Source organism: Salmo salar, chromosome ssa16 (assembly GCF_905237065.1).
Source record: "Salmo salar chromosome ssa16, Ssal_v3.1, whole genome shotgun sequence".
In the NCBI taxonomy this organism is placed as follows: Eukaryota; Metazoa; Chordata; class Actinopteri; order Salmoniformes; family Salmonidae; genus Salmo; species Salmo salar.
Genome location: NC_059457.1, coordinates 11,108,405 through 11,128,033, shown reverse-complemented (window position 1 = coordinate 11,128,033; position 19,629 = coordinate 11,108,405). Strand labels below are relative to the sequence as shown.

The following is a 19,629-nucleotide window of genomic DNA, read 5'->3' as shown; positions in this document are numbered from 1 at the left end:
CTCTGGTTCACGTGCAGTGTTAATGAGTCTCTGTGGGGCGGCAGGTAGCCTAGTGGTTAGAGTGTTGGACTAGTAATTGAAAGGTTGCAAGATCGAATCCCTGAGCTGACAAGGTAAAAATCTGTCGTTGTGCCCTTGGACAAGGCAGTTAACCCACTGTTCCTAGGCTCTCATTGAAAATAAGAATTTGTTCTTAACTGACTTACCTTGTTAAATAAAGGTAAAAAATAAAATCTTCAGCTTGCCTAGCTGACAAGATCTGCTTTATGAGGTGCTTCAAACCCATGGCAGGATTAGAGAGATGGGGAAACAAGATTTACTTGGGTCCCAGCCCATGTTGGGGTAGAGGGGAATGAGGCAGTTGATGTACTGGCTAAACAAGCACTTAGTAGTGTTGATGTTGTAGTTTCAATGAGCAAGGCAGAGGCAAAAAGCCTGACATGGACAGTGATGGAGCAGTGGAATAGACATGTGAAGGGCAGGCATTTATTTAAGTACAGAGGGCAGGAAGGGACAGAAGAGAGGAGGGTATTTTTACAAGATTAAGGGTGGGACACAGCCAGTTGAATAAGACCTTAAATGTGATAGGAAAGCATCCAACAGGAAAATGTGATTATTGCCAGAAAACAGACCGTGGAGCATGTATTGCTACAGTGTGGGCAGTATCAGAGGGAAAGAGAGAGGTTGAGATCTATTATGAGGGAGAAGGGGATACAGGAAATTAGTTTAACGAGTATATTGAGTAGAACGTCATTAGCTATAGTCTCAAATATTTTGTTATCTTTTTTAAATTAAAAACCTCTTAGGGCTCGGATCCCGCTAGCGGGATCAAAATCGACAACATCTGGTGAAGTAGGAGCGCGCCAAATTCAAATGACAAAATTGTAATATTAAACATTCATGAACATACAAGTGTCTTACATCATTTAAAAGCTTAACTTCTTGTTAATCCAACCGCGTTGTCAGATTTCAAAAAGGCTTCACAGCGAAAACATTTTATGCGATTATCTGAGGACAGCGCCCCACATCAAAATACTTTTTCAACCAACACCGGCTTCACAAAAATCACAAATAGCAAGAAAGTAAATCACTTACCTTTGAAGATCTTCCTCTGTTCGCAATCCCAAGGGTCCCAGATACACAATGAATGTTCGTTTTGTTTGATAAAGTCCTTCTTTATATCCAAAAATTCAGTTTAGTTGGTGCCATTGATTTCAGTAATCCACTCCTTCAACATGCATACAAAGGAATCCAAAAATCTACCGGTAAACTTCGTCCAAACAAGTCAAACAATGTTTCTAATAAATCCTACCCTAATATGTAAATAAACGATAATATTTCAGACGGAAAGAACGGTGTTCAATAGAAAAGGAAAATAACGAAGAGCGCGCCCTCATTCACACGTACCAAAAGCCTAACTTTCCTGATGAGAACACCTTGGATAAACTACAACTACTTGTTCGTTTTTCAAGAAACAAGCCTGAAACAATGTCTAAAGACTGTTGACATCTAGTGGAAGCCATAGGAACTGCAATCTGGGAGCTATTTTTTTGTATATCCCATAGGCTTGCATTGAAAATGCCTGTGACGTAAAAAAAAAAAAGAATCCGGATGGATTTTCCTCAGGTTTTCGCCTGCCATATCAGTTGTGTTATGCACACATACATTATGTTAACAGTTTTGGAAACTTCAGAGTGTTTTCTATCCAATGCTTCCAATTATATGCATATCCTAGCTTGTGGGCCTGAGTAACAGGCAGTTTACTTTGGGCACGTCAGTCATCTGGAAATTCAGGATTCTGCCCCCTAAGTTTTTTAAGAGCAACGGGGCTGGCAGGTAGGATTTAGTTTCTCCCTGTCTCTGGTCAACACTCCAGTACAATAGGTGGCGGTAATGCACCATAATGTTGGATGCCAACTGCCAATTAACCCCACCGAAGAAGAAGGTTGCCAGCATAGAACAGAAGGTGTTGCATGCTGAGGCAGTGAAGAGAGTAGAGGACCACAAATACAAATTCCATCTAGACACCGTTGCCCTAGAGCACACAAAAAAACGATACATACCTCGCCCTAAACATCAGCGCCACAGGTAACTTCCACAAAGCTGTGAACGATCTGAGATACCCGCTAATTATCAAAATCCAGAAAAGAGTTGTTAAATTCTACAATCACCTAAAAGGAAGCAATTCCCAAACCTTCCATAACAAACCCATCACCTACAGATAAATATACCTGGAGAAGAGCCCCCTAAGAAAGCTGATCCTGGGGCTCTGTTCACAAACACAAACAGACCCCACAGAGCCCCAATGACAGCAACACAATTAGACTCAACCAAATCATGAGAAAACAAAGACATAATTTCTTGACACATTGGAAAGAATTTACAAAAAAACAGAGCAAACTATAATGCTATTTGGCCCTAAACAGAGAGTACACAGTGGCAGCATACCTGACCACTGTGACTGACCATAATTAAGGAAATCTTTGACTATGTACAGAATCAGTGAGAAAAGCCTTGCTATAGACCTGGCTCTCGAGAGAAGACAGGCTATGTACACACTTCCCACAAAATGAGGTGGAAACTGAGCTGCACTTCCTAACCTCCTGCCAAATGTATGACCATATTAGAGACACAGATTTCCCTCAGATTACACAGACCCACAAAGAATTTGAAAACAAATCCAATTTTGATAAACTCCCATATCTATTGGGTGAAATACCGGTGTGCAATCACAGCAGCAAGATTTGTGACCTGTTGCCACAAGTGCAACCAGTGAAGAACAAATACCATTGTAAATACAACCAATATTTATGTTTATTTATTTTCCCTTTTCCCATGCCAATAAAACTATTTGCACATCACTACAACACTGTATATAGACATATGACATTTGAAATGTCTTTATTATTTTGGAACTTTTGTAAGTGTAATGATTACTGTACATTTGTTTGTTCATTTCACTAAATGTTTATAGATAAATCTATTTCACTTGCTTTGGCTCCGTAAACATATGTTTCCCATGCCAATAAAGCCCTTACATTGAAATTTATTTGAGTAGAGGATGATGGGTCAATGGGGGAGTAGTAGGCCAATACAGAGTGATATGAACTGTGCTTCAGTATGGTTGTCTTAAGCATTCATTGTCATGGTTATCAACTGTACCATAGAAATGTAACTTAAATCACACTGAGGATGAATTATCTGCGGTTGTCTCTCCCTGTTCATGCAAAGGATGAATCTGGACCAGTGGGAGTGACATTTTTGGAGAATGTGGATCCCTGCCTTTTTGGCGGACGCATAGATAGTATCAGGCTGGGTAGAAAAGAAGTTGGGTACTGTTAAATCGGTGAAGGTAGCGCGACATGGTCTTGTGGTGGTTTTTCTGTCTTCTGCCCAGAAGGAGCGGTGTTTCGTGTCAGGAGCCTTGCGACAAGACCTGTGACTTGGTTTTTGAAAGGAAGTTGGGTACTGTTAAATCAAAATTTAAATAAATGTTATGCTGGCAGCTGCTGAGAAGTACTTGGGTGTACAATGATTTGCTGCAGAAGAGACAAGGTGTGTTGAACGAACATCCTCCCAACCCGTCAGCCTGGTGTAGGGTAAAAGTAGTTAAATGGGGTGTTTAAAAAAAATGAAATTGTGGTATATAGGTGTAGGGTTAATTGGTAGTGCAAATTATAATAGTTTTCCTTTCCCCCTTCCTATTTTAGTTTTGTATCACAAACGGCAACGTGATTGAGCACACTACCGCAGAGTAAGTGGCGGCATGCACAGACAAAACGTGTGAAAGACATGATACCAAAGGAGACGGTGACGCGAGGAGCGTGCAATTGAGATCTTCCCAGTGTAAATGCACAAATCTGATGTGGGTCATATGTAAAATTGAGTGTGGAAAGATTGGATGTGGAGAAAAAAAGATGAATTGGGTTTTAGCAGTAGCTGTGTAAACAAAGCGACATCAATAATCTTAATTTCGCGCGCGGCTCTTGACGCGCCCCCAACCTGTCACAAACTCAAGGAGCCAAACGGTCTAGCCAACATAATGCAAGAATAGCCTACCTGAATGAGCTTTTAGTTCCAAAATATAACATTGCTTAAAATGTTTCCTTTTCCATGTTTTTATCACCCCTTGATCATAATTTCCAGTTCTGTCTTTCCTTACTTATGAACATTAATACATTTAATGATACATATTTGAATGGATCAATTCATTGAGTTAGCATTAGGCTTAGTTTGATCGCCACCGGTGATCTGCGTTAAAATGGTTCTTGCTATCTGGAATCTTTGGGACGACCCTACCCCATTGAAGTTTACATTTAAAATGGTTAGGTTAGGACATTGCGAAGTTTGCGGGTCACTACTTTCTTTCGTCATCATTCTGCGACATCTCTACTAGCGCTATACAAACCACAACATAAACTCCCAAACAAATTAAACGTTGCTGATTGCATGTGGATTGTAAAATATCGATGTTGACACGTAGCCATACCAGGTAAGCTGAACCTATATCACCATAGACCGATGATCTTATGTGGGCTCGGGCTTTGAAAAAGAAGTGCGTGTTTTCCTCTGTTAGCTAACGTTAGCATCCGAACCTAAGAAATACATTGTGACGGTCGTTCGCTAGTTAGTCATATGTTTATGTCGCTATGTGCCAGATGCAGTAAAATGCCAAAGAGAAATTGCAACCAATATAGGCAAGCCTTTCGTGTGACTAACAGTTTTTCATGTCAAGGCAAGCAATCTTAGCTGGTTAGCTCGCTGAGTTGATTACGTAACATTTCTGATATCACTAGTATCGTATTCGTAACAGCGTGTAACGTTGGTTAGCGTTCAAATTGTTGACGCGATTCATCTGGGAACTTCGACATTAGCGTAAGCTAACGTTTGATGGATAAACATATCAATGCCATGATGGGTAACAGTCCTGACTGTAACATAATGAACTAAAGTACTGTAACGACCCTGGGTTTATAACCGCGGATATCGACTCTGGCGCGTCAGCGTGCTTTTGCTGCACAGTCGATAGTCCAACGACCTTATGTATGTTTTAAAGGGCAATTGGCTCTAGGAAGCAAATAAACAGCCAAGTACGCCATCTAAACGTGAATTGATTCTCAATTGGCGGTACGATTCTAGAAACATAAATCCCTTGATTTTCATTTCACAAATGCAATATACACACGTTACTGTGCACTGTTTTAACACAATTGCAGCCGACAGTATTTTTCAATGACCAATATCCCGTTATTATTCGGGATACTCTTTTGTCACAACTTGTTGCCCCAGAAGACTAAATAAAGTAGAGATCACCAGAATGTCTTACATCTAGAATGAATGCATTAGTAATCTAGTTAGCACCTGTAAAGTTGTCTGTTTCGTTTTAGGGACGGGTAAAAAACGCACTACAGAAAGGTTGGTCCTGTGCAAAATGTTCAAATGTCATCAGTTCGAAAGGTTTTAAGGAAATTAAATGGGGGGGGGGAAAGAGAACGACAAACGTTTCTGATAAGACTAAAGTGTGTCTTGGGTGCATATTTTATGTGGTTGAAATACTGTCTGGTTGCGTAAGTGTAAAAGATAACACATTATACAGGCATTCACATTTTCTCAAGAGATGCTGAATTAATAAATAACTTCTCCAGTGTCCATATTTCAATTGCTATTCGATTTAACCCATATGAACTTAAATTAGGACTATTCTGTTTATTCATGGATACTAATGAGCGGGATATTAAAGGTGCATGTAAATAGATTATCCTGAAATAAGACCTTGAGTGGGATGTGAGCTACTAGCTGGAATACTGTGCACATGTAAGCGTTTGTGGTGTACACAGGTGTTCGGAGACGCATATAGCTAATTAGCACAGGTAGTCCACTCTGTAGGCGGCGCCAATCTCGCAGAAAATTTTGCGTTTACATCTCGCTTTGCTTGAGAAATTAGAATTTTCCTTACGGCAGCAAGTACAGGATGACCGAATTAAATGACATCTAAACTTTCGATCTTATGTATCAATGTAAATAGTCGGTTAGAAAATACATTCCACATGAGGAGCGAGCATGGAGAGGCCCGACATAGCCCAATTTATAAGTCTGGCTAAGGAAGAGAAGTTGGATTTTGGAGAAATGCCATCAGTGCATGCTCCTCAAGCAATACAGCCAGGTTCGGCTCCAGGATGACATGGGGGGGGGTCACAACTTGTCTTGCTTTAGAGCCTAAATAAATCCACATGAGGACTGGTGGCCCAAGAGCGCTTATTAAAACGGCACACGCCGTAACATCGATTCAGTACTATGGACAGAAGGCTACCGCGCGGTGACCTCGCACTCAACGTCAACATAGCAAAGGAGATGATCGTGGACTTCAGGAAACAGCAGAGGGAGCACTCCACATCGACGGGACAGTAGTGGAGAAAGTGGAAAGTTTTAAGTTCCTCGGCGTACACATCGACAAACTGAAATGGTCCACCCACACAGACAGTGTGGTGAAGAAGGCTCAACAACACAATCGAGAGCATCCTGTCGGGCCGTATCACCGCCTGGTACGGCAACTGCTCTGCCCACAACCGTAAGGCTCTCCAGAGTGTAGTGCGGTCTGCACAACGCATCACCGGGGGCAAACTACCTGCCTTCCGGGACACCTACACCACCCGATGTCACAGGAAGGCCAAAAAGATCATCAAGGACAACAACCACCCGAGCCACTGCCTGTTCACCCCGCTGTCAACCAGAAGGCGAGGAGGTCAGTACAGGTGCATCAAAGCTGGGGCCGAGAGACTGAAAAACAGCTTCTATCTCAAGGCCATCAGACTGTTAAACAGCCATCACTAACATTGAGTGGCTGCTGCCAACATACTGACTCAAATCTCTAGCCACTTTAATAATAACAAATTGGATGTAATAAATGTATCACTAGTCACTTTAAACAGTGCCACTTTATATAATGTTTACTCTACATTACTCATCTCATATGTGTATATACTGTACTCTATACCATCTACTGCATCTTGCCTATGCCGTTCGGCCATTGCTCATCCATATATTTATATGTACATATTCTTATTAATTCCTTTACACTTGTGTGTAAAAGGTAGTTTTTGTGAAATTGTTATATATTACTGCATTGGTCGGAACTAGAAGCACAAGCATTTCGCTACACTCGCGTTAACATCTGCTAACCATGTGTATGACCAATAAGATTTGATTTGAAAGGGTGCACTACCAATTTCAGCCTCACTGAAGTGGACAGCCAGGACAATCGGAGAACTGCGCCAGGGCTCACCTCAGAGCACAACCAGTAGGCTACATTGGTCATAGGGCGGCGCGCAATTGGCCCAGAGTCGTCCGGGTTAGGGGATGGTTTGGCCAGGGGGGCTTTACTTGGCTCATCGTGCTCTAGTGGCTCCTTGTGGTGGGTCGGGCGCCTGCAGGCTGACTTCAGTCGTGTTTCCTCCAACACATTGGTGCAGCTGGCTTCCAGGTTAAGCGAGCGGGTGTTAAGAAGCGTTTTGGTGGGTCATGTTCCGGGGGGACACATGAATCAACCTTCGCCTCTCCCGAGCCTGGGGGGAGTTGCCGCGATGAGGCAAGATCGTAATCACGAAATTGGGGGGGTAAAAATTATTTGATATCTAAATAATACCCTTTGGCTGGTAGAAGTCTGAAAACACTCAGATAGTAGGCTACAAAGCTGTGATAACAGGCCTTCACTGAGTTCCCTCTTAAGCAGCGTTTCACAAACTAGGGGTTGTGACCCCATGTGGGGTTGCTTGATTTGAAAATGGAGTTGCGAGAGAAACTACGCTGTGTGCACAATTATTAGGCAAGTGAGTATTCTGATCTTATTGTTTCTATTCACATTTTCGAACTCTAAACCATATAAACTTGAATGCTTATTGGATTTAATCATTTTCAGGTGATATGTATTTGTGTAATGAGGGAGGGTGTGGCGAAAGTGAATAACACCTTATATCAAGGTGTGCATAATTATTAGGCAGCCTCATTACCTCAGGTAAAATGGGCCAAAAAAGAAATTTAACTGACACTGAAAAGCCAAAAATGTAAAATGCCTTTCAGACTGATGCGACACTCTTTAAATAGCTAAACTATTGAGGTGTGACCACCGGACATTCAAACGTTTTGTTGCGAATAGTCAACTGGGGCGCAAAAAACGCATGGGGAAGAAAAGGCGCAAATTAACTGCAAAAGACTTGAGAAGAATTAAACGTCAAACTACCAGGAACCCATTATCCTCCAGTGCCACTGTATTCCAGAACTGCAACCTACCTGGAGTGTTCAGAAGTACAAGGTGTCAAGTGCTCAGAGACATGGCCATGGTCAAGAAGACTGAAACAAGACCACCACTGAATAAGATTCACAAGTTGAAGCGTCAAGATTGGGCAAAGAAATACCTGAAGACAGATTTTTCAAAGGTTTTATGGACAGATGAAATGAAAGTGACCTCTTGATGGACCAAAAGGATGGGCCCATGGCTGGATCAGTAATGGACACAGGGCACCACTGAGTCAGGTGCCAGCAAGGTGAAGGAGGGGTACTGGTATGGGCTGCTGTCATTGAGGATGAGGTAGTTGGACCTTTTCGGGTTGAAGATGGACTGAAACTCAACTCCCAAACCTACTGCCAGTTTCTTGAAGATTCTTTCGTCAAACAGTGGTACAGGAAGAAGTCCTCAGCATTCTAGAAGGCGATGATCTTTATGCAGGACAATGCTCCATCACATGCATCCAAGTACTCCACTGCTTGGCTAGCCAGCAAGGGCCTCAAAGATGCCTGAATAATGATGGTCCCCTTCCTCACCTGACTTAAATCCTTTTGAGAACTTGTGAGCCCTTCTCAAACATGAGATTTACAGTGATGGAAGACAATACACCTTTTTGAACAGCATTTGGGAGGCTGTGGTTGCTGCTTCAGCGAAAATTGATCGTGAACAGATCAAGAAACGGACAGACTCCGTGGATGGAAGGCTCATGGCAGTTATTGAAAATAAGGGTGGCTATATTGGTCACTGAATATTTTTGAAAGGCCAAAAATTATATAATTGTCATTTTGTGTTACTTATCTGTTACACTTACTCTAAAAATTGAGAATAAACAAGTGAGTTGAGAGAAATTATTTTTAATTTAGTTGCCTAATAATTCTGCACACTAATAGTTGCCTAATAATTGTGCACACTTTATATATTTCCCTGAGAAAGACAACTCACTTTGTTAAACATTCAGGTTTGAGGTTCAATAACATTTTGGATTGACTGAGAGCATTGTTTGTTCAACAAAATTAATCCAGAGGAATACAATTTGCCTAATAATTGTGCACGCAGTGTAGGTGTGGTTGTAATAAACAGTGGTTTCTGTTTTCTTCCTACAAATGTGGCTTGATCTTTTGAATGGTTTAAGATACAAAAGATTATGACCCCATCACTGAAAGATAAAGACTCTCTGAAACACGTAACTGTCTTCTGTTTCACTCTACAATGCCCACAAGCCTCATTAGAACAGACTGGACAAGACCAGGCACTAAATCAGACTGGGGGGGAATAACATAATCAATGGTGATCTTTTCTACATAGGAGATCATACAAAATGATTACCTGATGTTCTTCTGAATTTAACAATACCTTTCTGATGCATTTCTGTCTCGTCAAACCATACTTTCTTCAGATTGAAATACTATCAGACTGATTTTGTAATAGACTGTCACAGCCCCAATTAAAAAAAAAGTTACCATTGCTGGTTGATTACATCACTTTTTTTTTAAAAATATTTTTTTAACATGGTGGGGTCATGAACTTTTAATATCAAAATGGGGTCGTGGGCCAAAAGTTTGGGAACCCTTGCTCTAGGTAAATGACTTGGTGACTTTGCTTTTGTTTCCCTCGGTCAGGCCACCCTGCGCTGAATGAGGCACGGTCTTTCCATAGTGCTGTTCTTTGAGCGCGTTTGGGATGGGCCAGCAGATCTCAGGCCAAGCGGTGATGACCCGTCTACCTGAGAAGCTGGTGAAACATGCTGGGCTGGTACGCGACAGCGGATACCTCAACTACGAGGAGTTCCTGGCCAGGGTGGCAGAGCTCAATGACGTGTAAGGCCGGCCATGTTGTGACTGTCAGTGTAGTCCTTGTTTGCTCTGCGTTTTGTACTTAGTCATTAGACAAAGATGATGATGATAATAATATCCAGCTCTACAAAGAGAATAGCAGTATTTCCCTTTTCATTTACAGGTGGGGAGCTAATTCCCCAAAGTAACATCCAGCTCCTACGCTGGCACTTCTTGAACATTATCCACTTATAACACTAGTTATTAACGGACATAATCCAGGTTATGAACCTTAATCAAGAGCTAGAGCACGGTCTCCCTGCTGGGATTTAACCTAGTCCTTCCCCAATCGGTAGGCCATGCTGGTGTGAATGTGGCTTTCACAGGCAGTGAGTGATAACACTGTCACCTAACCATCCTCTGTTTCTAAGTTGTCATTGGATCATTTGTTGAGTAACAATGTTTCTCCATGACTGTCAACTGGACAGGACGGCTAAACTAGCAGCTGGACAGCAAAAACACCTGATCTTTGAAGTCCAGACTGGCTCGGACACCTCTGCTCTGTGGAAAGTGGCTGTGAGGATAGTTTGTACCAAGGTGAGAAAGGGACAAACTAAAGTTGATCTCTGGAGACATGTCATTGTGAATCAGTCTCATCTCTGACTATTTTTTTATTGAATTTTTTTTAAGGGGAAATGTGTATTTTTAAAACAGTGATGTGTGTTACTGTGTCTGTAAGCACATTGTGTGTGTTCATGGCATGTGTGTTTTTGAGACTGAAACATGTTTGTTATCGCGCTGTGCTGTGCTCTGGCAGATCAACAAAGAGAATGGGATGGTGGAGGCATCTCGCATCATGAACCTGTATCAGTTCATCCAGCTGTACCATGACATCACCAGTCAGGCAGTAGAGGTGCTGTCAGCAGAGGGCGCCAGCCTCCCGTCTGGAACTCTCTCGTCAGGGGACTCCTGCCAGGCCAGCATGTGGATGGGCAGGTTAGGAGTTCTGTGTGTGTGTTTATTTCATGTGTCTGTGGGAAGTCTTGCATTGCCATCCTTCCAAGTCTTGCTCCTTAATGTGAGGAAGTCTGGAAGTTGAGGCAAGTCTGACTGGCTGCCATTGTGTGTATTCCCATACAGGGTGAAGCAGTTAACTGATGAGGAGGAGTGCTGTATCTGCATGGATGGTAAATCTGACCTCATTCTGCCCTGTGCTCACAGCTTCTGTCAAAAGTGCATTGACAAGTGGTAAGAGACAGATGCTTTCCACAGTAGTCCCACTGATAAATCTGTTGTCACAACGTCTGTTGTCATTGAGCATGTTAGATTAAAATGCCTAGATTTATTTGAACGATTGCAAAGAATTAGGACATGTAAACACCTTAATCAGAGTTCCAGCTGTTTGCGCATGTGCTTGCAGGAGCAGCATGAGCCTTATGCGTGAGTGAAGTGAGCTTGTAAAACCTAAGTGTGAATATTATAAATGGTTTTCATATACCAACTTTGTCCGAACTTGGGTACCATGGCAGTCAGCTTTGATGCTACATCCTATGCATAAGATTTTGCGTTTAAGGAGCAAAACAAATGGGTAATTGTTTTTACTGTACATTTGTTATAAACCTCTTCCTCTTGACACTTTGTGATAAGATGCCTTCCAGGATAAATGTTTTAGTTGGGATCGTGTGCAGTCTAATATTCAACACTCCTCTCTGAATCCTGATCACCAACATCCATTGTAATTTTTACACAGGACCTACAGTGGGGGAAAAGTATTTGATCCCCTGCTGATTTTGTACGTTTGCCCACTTACAAAGAAATTATCAGTCTATCATTTTAATGGTAGGTTTATTTCAACACTGAGAGACAGAATAACAACAACAAAATCCAGAAAAACGCATGTCAAATGTTATAAAATGATTTGCATTTTAATGAGGGAAATAAGTATTTGACCCCTCTGTAAAACATGACTTAGTACTTGGTGGCAAAACCCTTGTTGGCAATCAGAGAGGTCAGACGTTTCTTGTAGTTGGCCACCAGGTTTGCACACATCTCAAGAGGGATTATAACCAGGCGGCGAATCGCATCTCTGCATGTCTGTCAGACATATCAGTGTGGATGACGGATCACCAGCTCAAGCTGAACCTCGGCAAGACGGAGCTGCTCTTCCTCCCGGGGAAGGACTGCCCGTTCCATGATCTCGCCATCACGGTTGACAACTCCCTTGTGTCCTCCTCCCAGAGTGCTAAGAACCTTGGCGTGATCCTGGACAACACCCTGTCGTTCTCCACTAACATCAAGGCGGTGACCCGATCCTGTAGGTTCATGCTCTACAACATTCGCAGAGTACGACCCTGCCTCACACAGGAAGCGGCGCAGGTCCTAATCCAGGCACTTGTCATCTCCCGTCTGGATTATTGCAACTCGCTGTTGGCTGGGCTCCCTGCCTGTGCCATTAAACCCCTACAACTCATCCAGAACGCCGCAGCCCGTCTGGTGTTCAACCTTCCCAAGTTCTCTCACGTCACCCCGCTCCTCCGCTCTCTCCACTGGCTTCCAGTTGAAGCTCGCATCCGCTACAAGACCATGGTGATTGCCTACGGAGCTGTGAAGGGAACGGCACCTCCATACCTTCAGGCTCTGATCAGGCCCTACACCCAAACAAGGGCACTGCGTTCATCCACCACTGGCCTGCTGGCCCCCCTACCTCTGAGGAAGCACAGTTCCCGCTCAGCCCAGTCAAAACTGTTCGCTGCTCTGGCACCCCAATGGTGGAACAAGCTCCCTCACGACGCCAGGACAGCGGAGTCAATCACCACCTTCCGGAGACACCTGAAACCCCACCTCTTTAAGGAATACCTAGGATAGGATAAAGTAATCCTTCTAACCCCCCCCTTAAAAGATTTAGATGCACTATTGTAAAGTGGTTGTTCCACTGGATATCATAAGGTGAATGCACCATTTTGTAAGTAGCTCTGGATAAGAGCGTCTGCTAAATGACTTAAATGTAAATGTAATGGATTTTGTCCCACTCCTCTTTGCAGATCTTCTCCAAGTCATTAAGGTTTTCGAGGCTGACGTTTGGCATCTCAAACCTTCAGCTCCCTCCACAGATTTTCTATGGGATTAAGGTCTGGAGACTGGCTAGGCCACTCCAGGACCTTAATGTGCTTCTTCTTGAGCCACTCCTTTGTTGCCTTGGCCGTGTGTTTTGGGTCATTGTCATGCTGGAATACCCATCCACTACCCATTTTCAATGCCCTGGCTGAGGGAAGGTTCTCACCCAAGATTTGACGGTACATGGCCCCGTCCATCGTCCCTTTGATGCAGTGAAGTTGTTCCGTCCCCTTAGCAGAAAAACACCCCCTTAGCATAATGTTTCCACCTCCATGTTTGACGGTGGGGATGGTATTCTTGGGGTCATAGGCAGCATTCCTCCTCCTCCAAACACGTTGAGTTGATGTCAAAGAGCTCCATTTTGGTCTCGTCTGACCACAACACTTTCACCAGTTGTCCTCTGAGTCATTCAGATGTTCATTGGCAGACTTCAGACGGGCCTGTATATTTATTCTTGAGCAGGGGGACCTTGCGGGCGCTGCAGGATTTCAGTCCTTCACGGCGTAGTGTGTTACCAATTGTTTCTTGGTGACTATGGTCCCAGCTGCCTTGAGATCATTGACAAGATCCTCCCATGTAGTTCTGGGCTGATTCCTCACCCTTCTCATGATCATTGCAACTCCACAAGGTGAGATCTTGCATGGAGCCCCAGGCCGAGGGAGATTGACAGTTCTTTTGTGTTTCTTCATTTGGTGCGATTATTCGCAAATGGTTGTCACCTTCTCACCAAGCTGCTTGGCGATGGTCATGTAGCCCATTCCAGCCTTGTGTAGGTCTACAATCTTGTCCCTGACATCCTTGGAGAGCTCTTTGGTCTTGGCCATGGTGGAGAGTTTGGAATCTGATTTGATTGCTTCTGTGGACAGGTGTCTTTTTTACAGGTAACAAGCTGCAGTTAGGAGCACTCCCTTTAAAAGTGTGCTCCTAATCTCAGCTCGTTACCTGTATCAAAGACACCTGGGAGCCAGAAATCTTTCTGATTAGGGGGGTCAAATACTTATTTCCCTCATTAAAATGCAAATCAATTTATAACATTTTTAACATGCGTCGTTCTGGATATTTTTGTTATTCTGTCTCTCACTGTTCAAATAAACCTACTATTAAAATTATAGACTGATCATTTCTTTGTCAGTGGGCAAACGTACAAAATCAGCAGGGGATCAAATACTTTTTTCCCCCACTGTATGTAACTCCTCATAAGCTGTTTCATAAGAACATTTTGAATTATGCTTCCTGTACATTGTTCCCTCTTAAGGAACCTGGTAGCTTTTATACACTTGGTTTGGGAATGCCCTCTATCTATTTTCTGGGATGACGTAGCATCGAACCTGTCAACTCTGGCCTAACAGCCGCTAAGAAATGATTGCAGTACGATGGAAGCTTCCACACTCACACTATCAATGGCTCCTCACTTTTCTGAATATCATTTATATGGAGCTGTCTACCACTCGCTTTCATGGCACTAAAGAAGACATTTTGAACCAGGGTTTGGAACCTGTTCAGGGAACAGATCTGAGTAACGGATAAAAGATGCCCAGGGCTTGACGCAAACCCTCCTCTCCACCGTTTCTCACTATTCCCCACCTGCAAAATGTCAGTCGCATCTTGCACCCGACACTTGTCTGTCCAATGCATGTAAATAACTTGCTCGCGCCATAGCAAGCTACTCTATCTGCGCTGACTGGTGAAGTAATTTAACGTTGCGCTAAATGTAAACAAATTTGAATGATTTCAGAGGTTTAAAAAGGAACAATATAAACCATTACTTTTTGGGGGGTTCGAACCGTTTCAGAACTTTATTTTGCTGGTCTGAACAGTGGAATGGAACGAGAAATGATGCTTCTGCTCAGATTGAAACGATTGGAAAATAATTTGTTCCAACTCCTTCTTTGAACCAATGCCGCCTTGCCGCTGAAACACTTGTGTTGCTTTAGTTTGTCATTTTTTTTCATGCATGTTTATTTAATTTTATCCCTTAGGTCCTGGGGGGGGTTGTAATTTAATTTTTTTATTCAGATATGATACCAAAATATCACAAAAGCTGCCATTATACCGAAACTGTATCTAAATACAAACTGGTTTTCCAGTAGGCTACTAAGAGAAGCACATCAAATATTTAAAATGGGTCTCTTTGCTCTTACCCTCCTTCTTAAATGAAGCGGTACCAAGTTGGCTACAATTCCAATTTTATCCTCAGAGAGATCTATCTCTGCAAATAATATGGATAAACCAATTTTCTTGGAGAGAATGTATAAGGAAGGTATCATGTTCATGAATGACATTTGTAAACAACGACGGTAAAATTGTCACACAAGCAATTAATCAAGGTGTATGGAGATGAATGCACAATAAGGGATAATCAACAAGGGGCTATGTGTTCTTTGGAAAATAATGAACAATGTGGAAGGTGTGTTCCACGACGTATTAGGGGAGTTGAACTGACCTTCCATGGAGTTGCATTATTTGCCAGAGAAAGCATAGAGCACCAAGTTGGTTATCCCTTCTATACAATGGCTATAATTTAAAACATTTACCGCTAGAAATGTGTTAATTTGCCAGTAGAAATGTGTTCAACATCCACTGAAGTAGCTAGCAAGTATACCAGATAGTGACAGTTGCCTTGGTAACCGAACAGATGTGCTAGTTTAGCTAACCAAACCGTCAGTCCTAGCTTGCTATTATAAAATCTAATTCAACAATGCCAATAATGTTCTCAATTCCTGCTTTTGCTTTCAAAAGCAGCTCAAACCTAGAACATGTAAGAATGAACTATAGGCATTGAATTCTTTTTTGAATTCTTTTATTTTTCACTTTGCTTTTTGAATAAAAAACTTTTTATACATACGAATGATAACTTATAGACACATACAATGACTACATCTCATCGGCCCAGACCCGCCTGCTCACACTCCCATCCCTAGTGCCTGCATTATTGTTTGCCACTTGGTCTTTTAAAAAAAAAAAAACAGTAGCCCATGCTATTTAAATAATGAATGATTAGATTGTGTTAATTATGGCTAATTAATTGACTTCCAAGGTTTTAGTATTCGTTTTTTCAAAAGAAAAGAATTGTCCAGCCCATTGGGTATCACACTACATCACCATATGTCATGTCTTGAAATATGCAGACGGGTGGATTAAAAGTACGTTTTTATATTTTAATACTTCTGACAGACAACTTTCTAGCTCCGCCCACATCTTCTAAACGTTATAGCATTCCTAGAAAGCATAGCTTATTGAGTCATTATTAGTTTTACACTTGAGATATGACTCTGACGTTGTGCTGTGGAATTTATGAATGTTGTCTCTTGTATAATCAATTCTATACATTTTTACTGGATTAAGCAAAATGTTAACTGTAATTTCGTTAGTTTTTGGTGGGGTAATTGGTATTACCAAAAATATATACAAAATTTTGCCAGCTATGCCATTCTAAAGAGGTTTATTATACCTGTGAGATTTATGGGAAGATTATTCCATTTAATTACATCTGCTTTCATATTAATGACTGATGGAATAAAGTTATTTTTATATATTTGTTTGTCACTTATTAAGCATCCTAAATCTTACTTTTTCGTGGTCCACTTAAAGGATTGCTGTGAATTGGGAGTTTTTCTTTGTCCTATTGCCATTATTTCATATTTTTCCACTTATTTTATAACTTGAGATTTGAGTCTTCTGAAAATATTTTAAGCAAAGGTGGTATTGAGTTTTCAATATTGGTCTGGTATAGCAGGAGATCATCGGCAAATATGTTTATTTTAAATGAATGTTTACCAATGCTGATACCTGGTTACATTTGAGCCCTGTCTAGTTCTTTCTGCAACCTGTTCAATTGCCAGTGCAAACAGGAGGGGGGGAGAGAGGGGACATCCCTGTCTTGTGCCCCTTTCTAAAGCAATTTAATTGGATAATGTATTATTTATGTATATTATTGCTTTAGGATATTTATACAATAATTTATTAAATGTATTGTTTCAGCTGGAAATTTGAAAGCTTCCAAAGTTTTGAATAGGAACGGCCATTCAAGACAATCAACAGCCATTATTATAGCCATTGAATTCTACTGTGCAAATATACTGTGTTATAGGGAAATAATACCCGCTCTAAAATGCCCTTCAAGCCAATCAGAAACGAGTATTCAACAATGCCATGGTATAAAAAATTATAAACTGGGTGGTTCAAGCACTGAATGCTGATTTGGCTGGCAGCTGTGGTATATCAGACCTTATACCATGGGTATGACAACCATATTTTTACTGCTCTAATTACAGTGGCAACCAGTTTATAATAGCAGTATGGCACCTCGGGATTTTTAGGGTGTATATGGCCAATAAACCACTGCTAAGGGCTGTATACGTTGCGTCTTGCATAGGAACAGCCCTTAGCCGTGGTATTTTGGCCATATAGCACACCCCCTCGAGCCGTATTGCTTAAATAACCAACTCATCACAGCTCTGCCACATGGAAGAAGCAATTACGTGAAAGAGAAAGGAATTAGTTTGTCTGCCACCAATTAAAAAGTACAATAGCATAAAATGACCAATATAAATCGTAAAATCTATCAGTTTCACTTACGATCAAGAGGTTTGACAACTACGCTTCATAAATTCAAGATAGTTGCAAACAAATTTTCAAAGTCCCAATACCATGACATCGGTTTTATGAACTGATATACAGAACTTAGATTTAAGCTATTATATCAAATTCTCACTACAAAAGAATGCTCAGTATATGGGGCATTGAACAGTCAGACCGGTGCAGGCTGACACAAGGAAAGAATCAATAGAGCATCTCTTTTGGTACTGTTCATCTGTGGTGTATTTTTGGAGCATTTTCGGTAGAAATGTTGCAGATGGGGAGGTTCAAGTCCTTTGTAAGACACCATGGTAGAATGGAGGTATGTATTGCAAAAGGAAGTGGTACAATAATGATTTACTGGGAGAGATGGGTGGATCTGTGGCTGTTTTGAAGGTTGGAATGAATGAGTGTTGGAATACATACATACACACTTGCACATTTATTAAAGTTTGAGATCCTCTAATCAGGGGTGAGTGTGGGGATGTGATTGTATGTTTTGTTATGCATGTTTTTTTTTGTTTTTTTGGTTTCACGCTGTGTGTCTGGTGGTTATGGGTACGCTCGCTTCCATGCCCGCCTGGGCATCGGGTGGGGCTTGGTGCTTCCCACCCTTGGAAAATCCCTTTGGGCCAGGGGCTTTGCACTGCTGGCATCTCGGGGCGGGTGGGGGTAAGCGCATCCACTGCCCAGAGAACCCACTGATAGGAGTGGCCATTTTGTATTGTCTTTGTATTATATTGTTTTAATAAAATTATAGATTTGATAGCACATTTATTTTGATTTTCTGCATTCACTAAAGTCCCTTCAGGTAGCCTAATTTAAGCCTGATGTCCATTTTTAAACAGGATTATTAGGGAAATGGTTATTCTTGCAAAGCATACAGAGGTTTTAATCAAACTACATTAATCAGTGTCCATGTAAATGTACCCAATTATTTGGTTTGTTTTCATAGGAGTGGGCAGAGCAGGAATTGTCCGATATGCCGCTTGCAAGTGACCGCTGCCAATGAGTCGTGGGTGATGCCTGATGCCCCTACAGAGGACGACGTAGCTGGCTATATCCTCAACCTGGCTGACGAGGCAGGCCATCCGCACAGACCTTAAGCTACTCAACACTAAGACACTTTGATTAACCACTGACAACCAAACTGACAAGAATAGTTTGGGGAAGGGTCTGGAGTTTTTCGCCAGGAAAAACACCTTGCCCTGGTTTTGGGGGTATGTAGAGAAGATGGGTTGCTTTATAGGAATTTGCCTGTTGTGATTATTTCTTATGTTCTTTTTTACTTTTCCATATTTCAAGATTACTTTTACATGATTGCTCTTAAACTTGTGTGTGTCTACAGTGCCTTTGAAAGGTATTCAGCCCCCTTAACTTTTCCCACATTTTTTGTTACGTTACAGCCTTATTCTAAAATTGATTATTTATATATATTTTTAAGTCCTCAGCAATCTGCACACAATACTCCATAAGGAAAACAGGTTTTTAGAAATTTGAGGTGCCTATTTTCTTTATTTTACTGAAATATCACATTTACGTAAGTATTCAGAACCTTTGCAATGAGACTTGAAATTGAGCTCAGGTGCATCTTGTTTCCATTGATCATCCTTAATGTTTCTACAACTTGATTGGAGTCCACCTGGTGATACATTCGATTGATTGGACATGATTTGGAAAGGCACATATCGGTCTCTATGCATGTCAGAGCAAAAAACCAAGCCATGAGGTCAAAGGAATTGTCTGTAGAGCTCCGAGACAGGATGGTGTTGAGGCACAGATCTGGGGAAGGGTACCAAAAAATGTATGCAGCATTGAAGGTCCCCAAGAACACAGTGGCCTCCATCATTCTTAAAGGGAAGAAGTTTTGAACCACCAAAACTC

At 41.8% G+C, this 19,629-nt stretch overlaps 1 protein-coding gene across 1 annotated transcript; it reads left to right on the top strand.

Annotated features, from left to right (window-relative positions):
• The first annotated feature begins 4,316 nt into the window (after window positions 1–4,316).
• On the top strand, window positions 4,317–19,327 carry LOC106573242 (RING finger protein 141). The gene is made up of 6 exons (XM_014148130.2): window positions 4,317–4,492; window positions 9,901–10,098; window positions 10,542–10,650; window positions 10,871–11,049; window positions 11,194–11,301; window positions 18,701–19,327. Exons 2-6 carry the CDS (start codon window positions 9,962–9,964, stop codon window positions 18,849–18,851), a joined length of 684 nt encoding a protein of 227 aa, XP_014003605.1. The 5' UTR covers window positions 4,317–4,492; window positions 9,901–9,961; the 3' UTR covers window positions 18,852–19,327.
• Window positions 19,328–19,629: the final 302 nt, after the last annotated feature.